General features: G+C 44.6%; 2 protein-coding genes across 2 annotated transcripts; one reads left to right on the forward strand and one right to left on the reverse strand.

Annotated features, from left to right (window-relative positions):
• Positions 1 to 196: 196 nt before the first annotated feature.
• Positions 197 to 901, reverse strand: LOC308094115 (mitochondrial inner membrane protease ATP23 homolog; the record flags this gene model as incomplete). The annotated part of the gene is made up of 1 exon (XM_080440575.1): positions 197 to 901. The coding sequence occupies one exon, from the start codon at positions 899 to 901 to the stop codon at positions 197 to 199; it is 705 nt and encodes a 234-aa protein (XP_080296701.1).
• Positions 902 to 15,888: 14,987 nt separating this feature from the next.
• LOC308094122 (solute carrier family 25 member 3-like) lies at positions 15,889 to 16,878 on the forward strand (the record flags this gene model as incomplete). Its single annotated transcript, XM_080440587.1, has 1 exon — positions 15,889 to 16,878. One exon carries the CDS (start codon positions 15,889 to 15,891, stop codon positions 16,876 to 16,878), a length of 990 nt encoding a protein of 329 aa, XP_080296713.1.
• Between the last annotated feature and the right edge of the window lie 903 nt (positions 16,879 to 17,781).

Here is a 17,781-nt window from a genome sequence, read left to right on the forward strand (position 1 = left end):
GTGCTGGTCTTAATAATTATAAACTTTTTTTATGAAGTGGGACAAAAAGTGCATCGACTGGACGAGACGAGATGTTCCTTGAGTTGAGTTCCGTCTTGGTTATTTTGCTGTGGGTATTGTGGTCATTAACCATTTTTGGGGGGGCATTCTTGTCAAAGCATCCTTGGCCATTACACTGAGTGTTCTTATGGACATGTTAAAGGTTTGCATAATATCGTTCTCTGTTCTCATAATCTCTGAAGGCGAACTCTGCATCCTTCTCGCCATGTGGAATCCGACCGAACGGCGTTTGGTCATTGAAGCAGGTGTCAAAGACCTCATGCACTATTTTCTCTGCCTCTTCTCTGGTGATCTTCCTCACAGCCAGGATGGAGCGCACTGCTCGTTCCCGGACACACTCCTGATGCTGCCGCTTTAAGCCAAAGTGAAATCGGGCGACTTCGTTGTTGAAGGAACAGTCCCCACTGAGGTTATGTGCTCGAATCTCTGAACAAGCCAAATGTTTGACGTTGTTGAACCAGTCCACGTGTGCCCGACAGTGGTCCAAAGCGTGGATGAGCTCGTGTGTGACCACTCTGTTCATGTGTGACTGCTGGTGAAGGTTATTCTGACACAAGATGATTTGAGAAGAGGCCGAGTCAAACCCCCCGCTGACAGCGCCGTCGCAATCTTCACAGGAAAAATGGCGGTCTTTAAACACTGCACATCCCGAACTCTTCATGGCTCTAAGGAGGAGTTTTGCGTATGGACTATTTTCTAATGTATTCTGTAACATAGCCTGACACTTGTGATTGGAAGTGAACAGCCTCTCTGCAAGAGATCCTTTATTGAATCTTCTTTTTTTCCTGTCGGGAAACAGGTCGTATCCGTAGTCCTCTGCTTCATGATTAGCATGAGCCATTGGCGTATGAGGTTTTAAATGTGTTCAGATCTGGTAAGGATAGGAGGATGTGTTCTGGATCAATAATGTCAGGGTGTCGGTCACAACACACTAGACGCTCAGGCGAGGTTGTGAAGCAAAGCAATGCAGTACAGTACAGTCCAAGGATCTTGTTTGGACTGCTGCTACGGCTCAGCTATTTTATAAAATAAGGTTAACATGAAGGTTTACCTTCAGTTGAAGAGAAGTGACTCTGTAGTGACGTAAGCATGATGAAACATCCTCTAAACATCCATATTTGGGGATCCAGCCTTTTCTATTCTACAATGCACAGGCCAATTACATTGCCTTCAAGGGATTGGGTTACGGTCACAGATCTTCCACCAACACAGAAAAACTCTTCTATTGCGTAGAAAGGGCCGTATGGTGGAAGCCAAACATATTACAGGCATACCGTAACCTCACACTAACTTAATGGTCGGAATAATGGGACGTTGGAATTATGAGCGGTCCCCCAGGCATACAGGCAAACATTTATGAACCATTGCTCAATGTCAAGAATGCCAAGACAATGTAATTGCAGTCAACACAGAGGGAAAAAAACATCCCCACTGCCGATAGGATGGTGCTCGAGGTAAAATTATCTTGGGACCTGGACTGCTTAAACGGAACAGGACCTGAAGGTCCGGAGGGCACTTAGAATGCCCTACATGGGATGGAGGAGAGTGTGGAAATCTGACATGAGAGAAGACCTCAAGAGGCGACTGTTCGTAGCGACAGTGGAGTCAGTAGGCAGGCTACTGCTGTATTGGGCAGAGACATGGACACTCACAGCACAGCAGGAAAGGGCCCTGGGTAGATTTAGAGTGGATTACCAGAGCAAAATCTCTATACAATTAATTTAAACACTTTTCATTATAAATAAGATGTGAAAGTAGCCTTTACGGTTGATTACAATTTTCATTTATTTTGGTGACATTTGCAGTGTACACTTGCCTACCTCTCAGAACAGTGCATTCAAATAATGATCATAGAATGATGTCAACACACTTCAACCCTATAGCGTCCCTATTCTTGCCCTTTGGGCACCTCACACTACGAGGGCTTGTCAGCTTGTAGATCGGCTATTTTCGGTGGGGGAAAAAAGAGCAGACAGAGCCAACGGTGAAGTTTACAAAGTGTTTATGATAAGAATAGAGGTTCTAAGTGGTTAAGTGGTTAAATGTAAAAAAAATACACGTGAACATGAATCCAAAATGAATATGAACAGAAGATAATGTGTTAAACTATGCATCATTATTTTACACAACACTGATGATGGTGCTATCAAACAAGTTTATGAAGCTATCTATGAAAGCTATGAAAAAGTTTAATATGCAACACAATTTTATACAATATGTAGTGGGGGTCCCTGCGTCATCTCTCTCTCAGCTAAGGGGTCCTTGTAGACACCAGAGAAACACATTATCAAAGCCTTCATATAACTGTCAGATCTGTATTTCTTATTTTGCAGTGTTAGTGTTTATGGTATTTTATTTTGTGGTAATGTTTGGGTGTTTCCTGTTTGCCCTTGTTGTTATTGCCTGTCTTGTCTCATCCACCCTGAGATTATGGTTCATCTTGTTCACCTGTGTCCTGTTAGCCCAAGCCTATCATGTGTTTGATTGCAATTTGACTTGCACCTGTGTCTAGTTAGTTCCTGTGTATATATACACACACCTGTAGGTACATTGAAATGAGTGTTTGCCATGTCCTCTGCTTTTCTGTGTGCACATGCCAGTTCTGCAACTTCTGCTTCTCTTATATGCGAGTTCAAGAACCACGACGCCGGTCGTGCCAGTCTATCCCTGTATTTGGGTTAAACTTTGTCATAACCTCCACCCCTGCCGGGAAATGACATTAACAGCTGTGCAATTCCCCCTGACACAGAAGACCCACAACTACATGTACCTTTTTTAGGGTCCCATCCTATCTTGTCTTTTTCATAGGAGAGTAGACTTGAGAAATCACTTATAGAAGGTTTTTTTTTATTCAGTTTGGACACATGGTTATTCTGCTGTGTTTTTTCTTTTTTGGTGAATTTATTCACAAAATACACAACATTAAATATTAACAATGCATCAGTGGCGGCTGGTCATTTATTGGCCCGGTGGTTTCACGCGCGCGGGCGCCTAAAATGTGCACAAAGGTATTATCACATTCAGAGGAAGGCTTTTAATTTTTTTCTCATATTTATCAGTCATATGACTTAGCCACCTTGTGGTTTAACATTTCCAAAACTAAACAAAAAGTGCCTTATGATAAGTGCTAAATAAATCTACAGAAAATTAACCAGTGAAAATTAACCAGTTAGTTTTTTTATTTATAATTTTTAACTTTTCCTCAAATCTAGCTAATTTGACACTGTGTTATGTTAATTCTTCATTATTAATTACTTGTGATGCATCTCTTTTTCTTTCTAAAAAATCAAGCAAACATGCACAAAGATATTATCACATTCAGAGGAAGTCTTTTATTTTTTCCCATATTTATCAGTCATATGACCACCTTGTGGTTTAACATTTCCAAAACTAAACAAAAAGTGCCTTATGATAAGTGCTAAAGAAATCTACAGAAATTAACCAGTACCATGAAAGCAAAATAAAGCATTGGACTCATTACATGCAGTTAGCCAAGCCTTCTTGTTGTACCAGCTCTTTGAAAATGACCTTGTGTATTCTCTTCCTCTGTCCTTAGTTTTTTGAGTGATGTTGACATCAGGTTGATCAGGTCCAAGCTTTTTTATTCTTAATTTATCTTCCAGTGTTCTTCTCTCAAATGGAGTTTTATGCAGTGATTTAACTGAGTTTTATTTTTCCTCCATCCTAAAATTACTGAGTTTACACCATTAAACCATTAAAAAAAAGGGTTAACACTGTCTGTGTTTTCACGACGCTACTCCTCCTCAATATCATTCATTTATGAACGCCGTGTGTGTCAGTCTCTGTTATGAAGTGTATGCTGCCCCTAAGAGGTTGGTGGTGTGTATTGGTCTGAACGCAGTTAATGTGCGACCAACTGAGGTCCTATCGTTTGCATTGAAGAGGAGCTGTAGCAACTCATAATGTAATAACGGCTCATAATGTAATAACGGTTCATAATGTAATACTTTAAATGTAATAAAAACTCATACTGTAATAATCAGCTCATAATGTAATAAAAAAATGAGCGCATAACGTAATAACAGATTTTTCTATAATGTAATGTGTTGCATTAAGAATATCACGTAGCCGCTCATAATGTAATAAAAGTTCATAATGTAATGTCTCATATTGTTGAGAAAAGTAAAGTGTTACATCATAATAATCATTATCACTATCATGGTCAGTATCATGGTCAGTACCAAAGCGAGAGGCAGATCTCTGCGCACAAACATGTGACAGTCTGTAACCTATCAGTAACGTTATACAACGTAGAACATTTTTGTCAACATCTGACATTTCATCAGGGCAGATTATACCTTTTACCCACTGGTTACTTACTATTATATTTACCTTGCTCATTTTAAATAAATTACAGGAGGCAGATATCAAAGTGAAAGTGATTTTTATTCAGGTCGGTGGGGTGTTGGCAATGGTGGTGCGGCGCACTTGCGCCCTCTATGGACGGGCCGTGGCTGCAATGCATCAATATAAACATTCAGCTTTCAGAACCTTCCTCCCAGCGTTTTCCACAGATACTGTACATCCTGCTAGAATGGAGGCATCCTCCCATCAGGCGTGACGGAAGTACACCTTGACGGAGTCGTAGATGAACCACTGCACCCTTCCACACACCCGCGGGTCCCAGCTTCTTGAGCACCTGCATGGCGGTGCTGCCCCTCTCCTTGTTGAGCACGGAAACCACAGAGTTGGCGGGATGTGACACGATGGCACAGAACAAGTAGCCTCCAGGACAGCTACCCTCTCGCTGTTCCGCCATCCAAGCCTCCATGACAGCTACCCTCTCGCTGTTCCGCCATCCAAGCCTCCAGGACAGCTACCCTCTCGCTGTTCCGCCATCCAAGCCTCCAGGGCTTGGATGCCAACAGGGTGACCCCAAAAAAGTACAAGGTCCACAGAAAATCATGATTCAGAATGAGAATAATCTATAAAACTGTAAAATAATTATTTTATGCTACTTTGTGTGATTTGAAAATAAAAAACTGATTTAAGATCACAACAATGCCAAAGGTTAGTACACAACAGAGGGGCATGACATTCTACTTACATAAACTCCACCATAATAAATAGTGAAGATAACATTAGTATGATCGCTAAAGCGTTCCCACAATTATTATATATTTTTTTACTTAGATCCCAAACCACCGAACAGACTGTTAAACAATGGAAAACCTGGACATTTTCAAAATGAGAGAAAATGCCATTTGTACAAGCTTGTGACTCAGTCCTCATTAAGATTTCTGCTAACACACCTTTTGACCTCCACGGCTCTATTCCTCTGGTGGTCCTGTGCCCTGTTCAGCCATCCAAGCCTCCAGGACAGCTACCCTCTCGCGCAGATCCTCCTGAATTGACGTCAGTAAATCGACCCTCTCGCGCAGATCCTCCTGAATTGACGTCAGTAAATCGACCCTCTCGCGCAGATCCTCCTGGATTGACGTCAGTAAATCGACTTTAGTAGTGTACCTAGGCGGGGAAAAAAATATGGTTTGACCCAAAATGTATGTTATCATACATGACACAAATTTGGATGCCATGCTGCATGTTTTTGTAGTTCAAATGATTACAGTACAATGCCTCCTTAGGCAGGTCAATGTTATCAAGCAGGTTATCACCTAAACTAAAGGTATGTTTAAAGGACTATATTTCAGTTTTTCTTTAGGTAAATTACATTTTGATCTCTTTGGTGATGTAGGGTAGGCACCTGGTTCATACCTCAGCAAATCTGATGAAGATATGAGTGAGCATTCTCAAGTTATAGAATTTTTGGTCACCTTTGCCCTATTCGGATTGGCCTTTTTCAGAGATTGGGGTAGTTCTAAAGAATAGCCAAAAAAACTAATTTTGGCCGAAAATAACATTTCAAACCAATCCATTTAATTAATGGGAGACCCTAAAGATAAGAAAAAACATGGTTGTGTTTTGTTCTAACTCGGGTAGGGGTATCTCAAAATCTGAGGGCCTCTGCTACAGCCTGTGGTAGCCTTTTCTAGTGTTGGTTAATGTATTGTGTGATCTGTCTATGTATTGTGTATTTAATCAGCTGAGATTGAAATAGGGCTTAAGAGTGCTAACAGTTATACTGCCACAACAGTCAGCCCATTTGCATTACAACATAGCATTTATTTATCGCAAATTGAATTGTAATTTAAAAATATTTCTGCCTGATGTTCCTGATGAGTCATTTATCTCATTTCCCTGAGCGTCTGTGAGGACGTAGTTGTCTTGGTTTCCTGTAGCCACCTTCACTTTGTCGATGATGACCGGAACTACTGCCTCTTCTTCAACCAATCGCACCTCGACTACGCTGTTGGGTTTCAGTTTCCCCCGTAGATGTCAGACACAAGGATTGACCTGTAAAACAAACAGAACGGTTAAGTAAACCAAGCTAAACGACATGATGCAGTGGTGTTGCTAAGTTTTCAATGTAGTCAGTCCCAGGACTCACTGGTGGTCATTTGAATGAGTCCCAGGGAAATCTAATGAGTCTTAATACAATGTGTCATTTTTGAGAAATTGCCGTGTTAAACCCGTGTTTGATATTATATGGCTATAATCATGGTTATATTCATGTATGTTGATATTGTATCTGGAAAAACAAAAAGTTAAACTAAATCTTGAATCTGGACCACGTTTTCCCAAAATGCTCTCCTTATTTTTAGTACAAAAATAAAATAAAATCAATAAAGAAATTATAATTACAATAATACGTTTTTTTGTTAAGTCTAGGTAAAATAGCATGCGTCCACTGGACAGAAACTGTAGTAACCTACAGTTTTAATATTTCATTCTAAAGATCAGTAGAATTAGGTTAGTTATGATGTCTACTTTATGCATTTCTGTTCATACAGTACACATCTCCTACTTTAAATTGTATTCACTACTTGGAAAGTCAAAAACTCAGAATACAGAAGTGACAAAGATACAACATTCATAATAATAATAATGGGGAAAATATAATTCACACTTACAGAAACAGAAATAGATAGGAACTAAAGAACATGTGTTAGGAGGAAGCATAATAGACACAGAACAGAGATATTTGTTACTATTGGAGAAGAAGTATTTTCTGCTCTGATGTTTTTTACAAAGCGGAATTCCCTTCAAATGATATATTTAAGTTTTAGTCTGATCTATGCTTGTGTCGCACCAAAAAAGAACAATTAATTTACCGCGACTCACGCCACCGCGGTGGTTCGGTGAGCAATATGGCCGTTCGATAAACTATAAATACACATAGCGAGAAGAGAAGAGAAGGGGGAGGGGAGACTCACTCCTCGCTCTCGCTGCCTGTAGAGCGACCATGAGGCAGCGACTTGGAGAGAAGGAGGCGAGTCCCGCTCCGCATTCACGTTGGCTCCTCTGGGTATAATGGAATGTCCCGCATTATAAGTGCTGTATTTGTTCATATCGTATACCAGGGGGTCCCCAGCAAAATTAGTTAATAAAGTCTCAAAATCATTTTAACTCCTTTATCCGTATTTTATACTTTGGCTATTCAAAGATAGCAGATATACAAGCTCATGCCGCGCTATGAGCTTGTAGATCTGCTATTTTTGAAAATGTTGTGAAACTTTGTGCAAATATGTGAATATAATTTTTTTACTCAAAGCTTTGCTTCTGGGGGTCCCTGGAACAAAATATTTGAGATGGGGTTCCGTGGCCATACATATAATTTTGGGGGTCCTTGACATGAAAAGGTTTGAGAACCACTGCTTTAGGCTTTCTTGTGTGGTCAATCTGTGTGTGTGTGTGTTGGAAGCTTACTTTCCAGTACTGGAAAGTAAGCTTCCAACTGTCTCATGTCGGTAAAACACACACACACACACACACACACACACACACACACACACACACACACACACACACACACACACACACACACACACACACACACACACACACACACACACACAACCCTTGGGGGTCCCCAGTCCCAATTTGAGAAGCACTCTAGTAGACAGAAAGTGACAGATTAAATCAATTGCTATCAATGTTACTTCCAAGTAATTTAATTCAATTACTTACTGTACCACCAAACATTAAAACCTTTGCTGAAAAAAAGGCTGGACCATCTGACTTTTTTCTGCCTTTGTCCCAATTTACATCCATACATCCATCTTCATCCTCCAGGTTGGGACATTGGGTGATACATTTTGGACATGTTTGCTGGTCTTCAGTACTCATCCCTGCAATTATCCCAACTTCCACAGTGTCCTTCAAATAATAAATTGTGAAATATTATTGCTGAAAATTCCATTTTAGGTCTGTCTTTTACAACTTTGCTTGAAGAGAATGTGCAGCTGAACAGGACAGTTCCTGAGCGAAAAGCCATTACCAATGTTCTTGTATTTTGCTGGGTCCACCTGCAGGTGACACTTGACAAAGTCTAGGGGTCCAGTCCACATCCATTCCACAGAACATTGTAAATATTCTACGTTGATTTCAGGTCCAGCTATTACACCAGTAACCTTCTTGTTGCATAATGTGGAAATGGTCCTGCAGTCAAATGGGAATTACCAAATGGATTGACATTGTATAAGGTATTATCCTGAAATTATAGCACCAACATAACCTTATAGCACATTCAACATTTAAAGACGCATTTCAAATCGTAGTGCAAACCTTTACAAATGGATGAGGATGTTGATCACACCCGCAACTGAACTCTGACACAAGAAGATATGCACAAACCCGTTTTGCTAGCATCTTTTGTCACTTACATGTTTAGATGATGAAAATAGCCCTTGAACACCTCATAGAAGCCAAACTTGCACAGTGCATGGAGTAGCCAAGTGGGAGCCCAGCTCTTGACAAGGCCTCTGAACCCGTCTTTCTTCACTGTGACTGAAAAGCCATAATACAAATGCTCTTGCATTTTGGTGGGTCCACTTGCAGGTGACACTTGATAAGTTTGAGGGGTACAGTCCACAGAACTTTGTAAATATTTTACCTTGATATCGGGTCCAGATATTAGACCAGTAATCCTCTCGTTGCATACGCCGGGATACATCCTGGCGTTGAAAGCGTGGTTGACCCCCAGGCATGAGATGCAGATGCGGTGGGGGTCGTCGCCAGCGATGAGATGGACACAGTCCTCGAGTCCACATCTCCTGGGAGCCTCCATCGTGGTGGGTTAAAACAAAAGGCTAACTAGCTAACCGAGCCACGAGGAAAAAGGAAGAAAGCCGCGGGAGCGTGCTTTTAGAAGATTTTTAAAGAGAAAGCCTGAGGGAGATGCAGAGGATCTCCGCTTTGGGTTAATCTGTTTTTTAATTAAATCATCTTAAACTGTATGATTGTCTTGTTGCGTGCGCATCTGCGTGCAGAGTGATGTAAGAGGGCGTGCCTAAGTCACATGAGGGGCTATATACCCCCCCGGTCTACCGGTCACATGACATGACCCTCACAGCCAATCATATTGGCCCGGGAGTGTATTGTATGTTGCTCTGTGCATCGCCTGAGGGCGATGTTATCCCATAGTGAGTGTCTAACGAGAGAAACAAAATAGAAACCTTATAGCACAGTCAACATTCAAAGACATTGAAAGACATTGTTTTGAAAACCTTGTAAAATGAATCAGGATGTTGATCACACCCGCAACTGAACTCTGACACTGGGTAGCTTAAAGATTTTCAGACTTTGTAATTTTTACCTCAGGATACAAGCATGTAAGAATAAAGGAAGATATGCACAAACACGTTTTGCTAGCATCTTTTGTCACTTACTTTTTTAGGTGACGGAAACAGCCCTTAAACACTTCATAGAAGCTGAACTTGCACAGTCCCTGCATGGAGCAGCCAAGTGGGAGTCCAGCTCTTGACAATGCTTCTGAACCCATCTTCCTTCACTGTGACTGAGAAGCCATAACCAAACACGTTTTGCTAGCAGTTCTTTGTCACCTACTTTTTTTTATGACAAAAAACATGTTTTTAAAGATTACAAATTATGAAACAACCCATCTCTTTCTCCTTAATAACCTGCTCTAAAATCATCCCGCCTTGACGGCAGGAGTGTTGTAATGGAAAGGGGAGGATTTAGTCAACATTGCTAATATATATATATATTTGGGACTCTTTAGTCTGGCCTCTGTGAGTCACATCACAGACTGTGATGTGACTCACAGAGGCACGCAAGCCCCCACACCACGTCAAGGCAGAGTCCATGTGGGGGGATTATTATTATTATTCTTTTTTTTTTATATACACGCACATAAAAAACAAAATAAAAAAAACGGCCTGCCTCAGGCGACTATATACAAATACAAAACAAAACGGCCTGCCTCAGGCGACTATGTACAAACAAAAAACCCAAATAAATAATAAAGGCCAGCCTCTGGTGTGTTTTTTTTGTTTTTTTTACACACACACACACACACATAACAAACACACGCACATAAAAAACTAAATAAAATGGCCTGCCTCAGGCGACTATTTGGTTGGGGCTGAGGGAGAAAATAAAAATAAAATGATCTGCCTATGCGTCTTCTCTTCTGTCCTTTATGAGGATATTCCTCTTGAGGAAGAAGGCCTTCTTCGTACGCATCGGTATTCTGGCGTCTTGACAGGCACTGACGTACGCCTTAAAGGCCTCTTCTCTCGGGCCTGTCAGTTTGATGAGCTGCTGCTCCTCCATTGTCCACCGATTTTTGGACAGGGCAGGGAGGCACAGGGCGCGGTGGCTTAGTGGTGTGTGGACGAGGTCGGGGTCCAGTGCCTGATGGTCCACCTCAGACTCCCTCACCATCTGCTCCAGTCTCTCCTGGTCCTCCTGCAGGTGGTCCTGCAGCTGCTCATCCGCCTCAGCCTCCTCCTCCGCCTTCCTCTTCCTAGGAACCTCCTCTGACAGCGGAATGTCCCATGAGTTTTTCAAGCCTCTCATTTGTGGTTATCCTGTACTCCCTCAACTGTTGCTGAGGGATCAGGCACCTGGGCAGGAGTACAGCCACCTTGTCATAGGGAATGAAACCCCCGCCCTGCATTATCGCCGTCGCACTTAGGACTGTCATGGTGGTGAGGAATCTTTCCCGATCCCGGGCTCTGTCCTTCACTGATAGGAACACTCCTGGATAGCGGACCTTTGTGGGGATGCGGGAGAGGATCTTTGTCATCCAGGGGAGTCCATTCTCAGTGTAAAAACTCGCCCTTCCCCGAAACAAGCACTCTGTGTCCACCAGGTTGGCGATCACCCTGGTGGTGAGCGTAATCACCTCCTTGACGCTGATGTGTGGTGTGATTCCCTGCCCGTGAACCACGACAAAGGCAGGCGAGTCCCAAAATTCATCCCTCTGACGGCCACGGCTCCACCACTTGGGCATGGGGAACCACTTGAGCTCCAGCTCCTCCATACCCCTGACCAACAGCTGTTGTGGATCACGTCCGGCACTCCTCACCAGCTGTGTCGCCTTACCAAAGGTGAGGCTCTGCTGGAAGTGCCGGACGTGATCCATGACCTGCTGGGCCAGCTGGGTATATGTGAGGGAGTCCCTTACCTCAGCATTGGGCTGGGGAGCCTCTTCAGTCTGGAGCACTGTCAAATGGATTTGATTGGACCTGTGCAGGTCCTTGAGGAGGCCGTTAACCAGCTCCACCCCAAGGACCTCGTCAGCATCCACCAAACAATCGGACAGTGTCCAGATCCGAAGGATCTTTTCCTTTAGGAAGGCACTCCCCAGCCAATTGCTGAGGGGTGGTGGTTCCCTCTCAACACTGGCCGACGAATACGGGGCCAAAGCCAGGAACCCCCTGTTCCTCGTCGAGCTGTTCCAATGGACAGACGAGGTGCCCAGGGAGGAGGTGTAATGCCAATCCTCTGGGCACCTCGGCATGCCATGGAACAGCTCTTCAAGAGCCAACTCCATTTGATAGGCGGTCCAGGTGGACTCGTACCCACCCCTGTACCTGTTGGAGTTGAGAAGCTCACCCAGTTTTCGCAGCATGTGTTATGCACAATCCTGGGCAATGCTGGTCCACCCAGCATTGTCCACGTTCATGAATGGGAGAAGCATCCCCTGCTCCTCCAGGAGGGTCTGAAGTATTGGGATGTCTACATAGTCCACGGCGACAAGGCCTTCAGGGATGCACCCTCTGACGAGGCGGATCACCCCTTCCAGCCTTGCCGCCGTCTGGACTTTTAACTTGGAAGCAAGGTCCTCAAAATGGGCCAAATATGTGTGGGCCCTCGACAAGAGGCACCTTTCCTTTTTTCCATCGATCATGCCCATACTTATAATCACCCCACTCACAGGGCGTTTGAAGAAAGGGGTCTGGTGCTGGTGGGCGCTGTCTGCGTACAATTATGTAGGAAGTTGAGCTGTGGTCCATATTGTGATGTCTTAAATATGGACCACAGCTTCTTGTGGTGTTCAGGCCTGTGGTGGTCCAGGGGGGATTGATAATTGGCGGCCTCATGTATGGTCAGGGCAGTGAAGATCCTGCCCTGCTTGCCTGTCACCTCATGGAGTCCCGCCCTGGACCACAGCATGTCCACCTCTGGGTCCTTGTCCCGTACGGAGACGGCCATGTGGACAGTGACCGCCTCCACATCCTCCAGCGTATGCACAAGACCCCCCTTCAAAATGACCGGAGCGGGGTCCTTTTGACCCAGCCGGGTCAAGGTCAGCATGATTTTTAGCCCCCTCGGGACCTCTGTTTCCAAGATGACCGCGTCGAGGAGACCCAGGATTAACTCCTGGTCCTCCCCGACGATGTTCACCTTGGAGAGGTCCGTCATAAGGGACTTCATCACTGTTGGAACACCCTTGTATAAGGGTGGCAGGTTTTGCAGCTTCTGCTGCATAGCCTTGGCCAAGGCCTCCTGCACGCCCTTAACTAGTGTACTGCTGACCCTGTGGCTCTCCAGCTGACCGGAGGGCTGTGTCAGGCTTTTTGGTACCAGGGACCAATTAAGCCTGTAGCCCCCATCAACATAGCCCAGGGTGGAGCCGTGGACATGGGTCCACTCTTTTATTATTCCTTGGCACATGTTTCTTGAAAAAGAACCAGTGGCAGGCGTGCCCGTCACGCACCCATTCAGGGAGGAACATATGTGGCACCGGGCCTTCAGGGACCTTATCCGGGCCAGCTCCACCACCAATCCGTCCAAGTCCGTTTCCATGTCGAATCTATGATTTTGGACATGGATTGGGACATGGGTGGGGCTGACCGGGATAAAGTCCCCGTCGGACCGGAGGAACGCCTCTGTATCCCCCCTGAATGAGGCGTAGACTGTCGCCAACGACATCGTGTTTTCCAACGATAGGATGACAAAGTCATTGGAGGCAGTCACAGGGGGAGGGACCGGGGCAGGGAGAGGGCTTGATACCGGGACGGGGCTACCTGGCTCTACGTCCTCCTCCTCACTTTCCTGGGTGTCTGGCATGGTAGGCGTAGGGCCAGGCACAGGGGCAGGGAGAGGGCTTGGCACCGGGACGGGGCTACCTGGCTCTACGTCCTCCTCCTCACTTTCCTGGGTGTCTGGAATGGTAGGCGTAGGGCCAAGCACAGGGGCAGGGAGAGGGTGAGGCACAGGGGGAGTCTCGGCCACTGGCATTTGGGCGGTGACTGGGGGACTGACTGGACCAATTTTGGGGGTTTGCGGCATGTACATCTGCACATGCAGTGCAGCCTCTTCCCTCAGAATATCATCAATGGCACGGGGGAGGGGCAGGGGTTAGGGTGTGGCGTATAAAGAGGGTTAGTGGCAGAGGACGCACGTGGAGTGCGGCCTCTTCCCTTATCATATCCTCCATTATGTACTTGTCAAGAATTTCGATATTTAGAAGGGCTAGGGTTAGGGTTAGGGGTTAAGGTAGGGTTAGGGTTAGGGGAGGATTTATTATAATTAGTGATAACTGAGGCTGTTGGGCAAGGGTACAACTTTTTAACCCAGAGGTAAAGTTATTGCCTAGATGGTACTCTTTCATAACTGTTAAGATATACTTCTATTCAACTTGGTCGAAGGCTTTTCTCGCGTCTAACACTAAAATAGCGATATTAGTCTTTCTCGTATCTGGAGTACATCACATCCAACAGACGTCTGATGTTAAAGAAAGAAAATCTGCCGGGAATGAAGCCAGTTTGATCATGGTGAATGATAGTGGAAATGCATTTGTTAAGTCTTTTCACTAATATCTTTGTGAATATTTTGAGGTCACAGCCTATGCGCACAATAGGGCGGTATGAGGCTGGGTCAATGTAGACTTTACCTTTTTTCAATATCAGGGAGATATTGGCAGCGTATAAGGATTCGGGAAGTATTGTATCCAACTTACATTTAATCATACCCCATCCGGTGATGTAGCATTATAGTGGTGTTGGGCACAATCTGTCCAGAAGGAGGCAGGCTGGCCAACGTGCCTCCTTCTGGACAGATTGTGCCGTCGGTTGGACTCATCCTTCCTCTTGATGTAGGTAGTTGAACCTTCTACTGGTTGGACTTAAAATATTTTTTTTCCTGTTTTTCATCGTGGACACCCACAGGTGGTTGACGAACCGCCACTTAGGCCATTGGTTGGCCGGGGCCAGTGGCCCAGGATGGGCAAGGATGATGGCGGGAGGGGGGGGGAGCGGCAAGGCAGGTGGTGGGCCCAAGACAAGGGAAAAATCTAATCGTGTTGGGGGCCGGCCATGGCGATCAAGAGGGAACCCATCGCCCAAGCGTCGACGATTATTGTCATCCATTGTTCTTTGGTCTCTCTGTCTTAAACGTATGTGACAAATCTGGTCTTCTGGTGGTCCTTAGCAAGAAAGGAGCGACTAAATCCATGTAAGCTTTGTAAAACTCTATACCGAACCCATCTGGGCTGGCAGCTATCCCATTCGGAAAGGAGTGTATAGCTCCAGTGACTTCTTCTAACGTAATGTTGGCAAAATGTCATTCAAGTCCTTTTGTGCTCAGGTGCTTACAGTAGTTTAAGTAGGTTAAGTGATCTAAGGAAGTCTGAAATTTGTGAATATTAGAAGTGATTTTAGAAGTGTATAGTTCTTTATAAAAATCAAGATCATTTTCGTTTTTCGTGTCATATAAAAGCAGGGAATCATAGCTACAAATTGGTTGTGCAGTTTGACCCACCAGTTTTGAAGAGTGACTCTATATTTATTTTGTTGCTATTCAGACGCTATCGAATTACGTCTGAAGTCATCTCGATCCTTCTTCTCATCCTTAACTGCCGGTGGAAAAACAACACAAACACCAATAAATCATTATACACAGAATATGCAAAGTTATTTCTTTGTGTTTTTTGTCTGCTGGTCAATCATGCCACAGCTGTGTATTGCATGTAGCAATAAAACAAAAAACATACCTTCCAAGGTCTGTTTGGAAACATTAATCATATCCGTGCAAAGTAAGCTATTATTCCTTAGGATGATCTGGAAAGGGAGTACTAGTATAATATAACATTTGTCTATGTTGTCTATGTTGTCTATATACCTTAATTTTATAATGGAAATTAATGGCAGAGGCATCAGACTGAATCCTTGTCCAAATATAGACACATACATCATAGATATGTCACAGATAACTGATGTCACTTACTTGTCCCAAATATGGAGTTTTACTGAGTTTCCACTGAACACACCTTGATGCCTGACGTCACAAGAACTGACATCATAGACGCTTCGACTCTAATTACCCCTGTCTCGCAGCTCAACAGGTGCAAGAAGAAAAAGTCTTACAGTATTTTGTGAAATACTCCCTTAGAGTGGCACTCGATCGTCTAGTCAACTGACTGAAGGTGTCATCACACTTGTCTCCAAAGGCCCATAGCAGCAGTACCACATTTTTACTGCAAAGTCTGAAGATACAATGGAACCGAAACGTAGCCCGGTACCTGACGGTGGACGGAGACTAGCAGCTGCTGCAGTAGCTGACTCTGATGTGAGCTGTGAGTTTGGGTCAGCAAAATATTATGCCTTGTGTGGCTTCGGGGGCATTCTCAGCTGCGGAGTCACACATACTATAGTTGTACCCCTTGATCTTGTCAAATGCCGACTGCAGGTGGACCCTGCAAAGTACAAGAGCATCTTCAATGGGTTCTCGGTTACAGTGAAAGAGGACGGTGTCCGTGGGCTGGCAAAGGGCTGGGCTCCCACGTTCATCGGATACTCCATGCAAGGCCTCTGCAAGTTTGGCCTCTACGAGGCTTTCAAGATCTCTTACAGTGACCTTCTGGGAGAGGAGAATGCCTACCTGTGGAGGACATCTCTCTACTTGGCCGCCTCTGCCAGTGCAGAGTTCTTTGCCGACATTGCCCTGGCCCCGATGGAGGCATGTAAAGTGCGCATCCAGACCCAGCCTGGTTATGCCAACACCCTGAGAGCGTGTGCACCCAAGATGTACGCCGAGGAGGGCTTCTGGGCTTTCTACAAAGGACTGGGCCCCCTGTGGATGAGGCAGATTCCTTACACCATGATGAAGTTTGCCTGCTTCGAGAGGACCGTGGAGAAGCTCTATAAACACGTCGTGCCCAAACCTCGCAGCGAGTGCAGCCAGCCCGAGCAGCTGGTGGTGACCTTCGTGGCCGGTTACATCGCCGGTGTGTTCTGTGCCATCGTGTCACATCCCGCCGACTCTGTGGTTTCCGTGCTCAACAAGGAGAGAGGCAGCACTGCCATGCAGGTGCTCAAGAAGCTGGGACCCACTGGTGTGTGGAAGGGTCTGGGTGCTCGTATCATCATGGTCGGCACCCTGACCGCCCTGCAGTGGTTCATCTACGATTCCGTCAAGGTGTACTTCCGTCTGCCCCGCCCCCCTCCACCGGAGATGCCGGACTCGCTGAAGAAGAAACTCAACTAGATGTGTACTATTCTTGGAGAAACTGCGTTGATTGATTGATTGATTGACTATGTCATTAGACAGTAATGTAAAACAGCACGAGTATAGTCACACACTATGTCTTGTTTCCATTGGGGTCCTAGGTATTCAATTCATCAACATATAAAGAATAGCACCAAACATTCAATATCACCACAAATATAAAGCACTATGTACACAGTAGGGGAAAAAAGGGGGGGGCGCCTGTCTAAGGGAGAAGTGATAACTACCTCCCCATTTGGCCTCCTGAAAGGTGAATTTTCAGGGCTGTTTTAAAGGAAGCCAGTGAAGCACATTTTTTAAGGGATGGGGTCAGGACATTCCACACTTGGGTGGCAGTGCTGTAGAAGGAGAATTTACCCATGTTTGTTCTAAAAGTTGGGTGTGAGGGCTCGATCTGTTGATGTCTGTCAACGTGATGTTCCACGTTCTTCTTCCTCGCGTCCGGCCATCTTCTATAGCATGTCTTTACAGCAGGAAACTGCGCCAACAAAAAAATGGGTTATGTCATCCATTCTTGAAAGTCTCCCAAGTTGGTGTGTTTGTTACGGCAGAGAACATAGCATCAAACATGATTGACATTGTAGCCCCCATTAAAATTAAAGTTAAATAAGTACAGTACAAAACACATTTTGATCTATTTTTGCAAATTCTGTCAAAGTGGGCATTCATTTAGAAAAGAACATAGAAGGTTTAAACACCAACCTTTTAATAGGGAGATACAACACTTCTCATAAGGACAACAAATAAACTCGGAGCTCTAGAAATGCTCCATCATAAGCAGACACCACCATATTCTAATCTTGGGAATGTCATCCTAAGAAATAAACCGTTTCAATAGACAGTAATAGAGGAATTTGAGAATAATAAATGTTTGCATGTAAA

Source organism: Gymnoscopelus braueri, assembly GCF_963280865.1.
Source record: "Gymnoscopelus braueri genome assembly, chromosome: 2".
NCBI lineage: Eukaryota > Metazoa > Chordata > Actinopteri > Myctophiformes > Myctophidae > Gymnoscopelus > Gymnoscopelus braueri.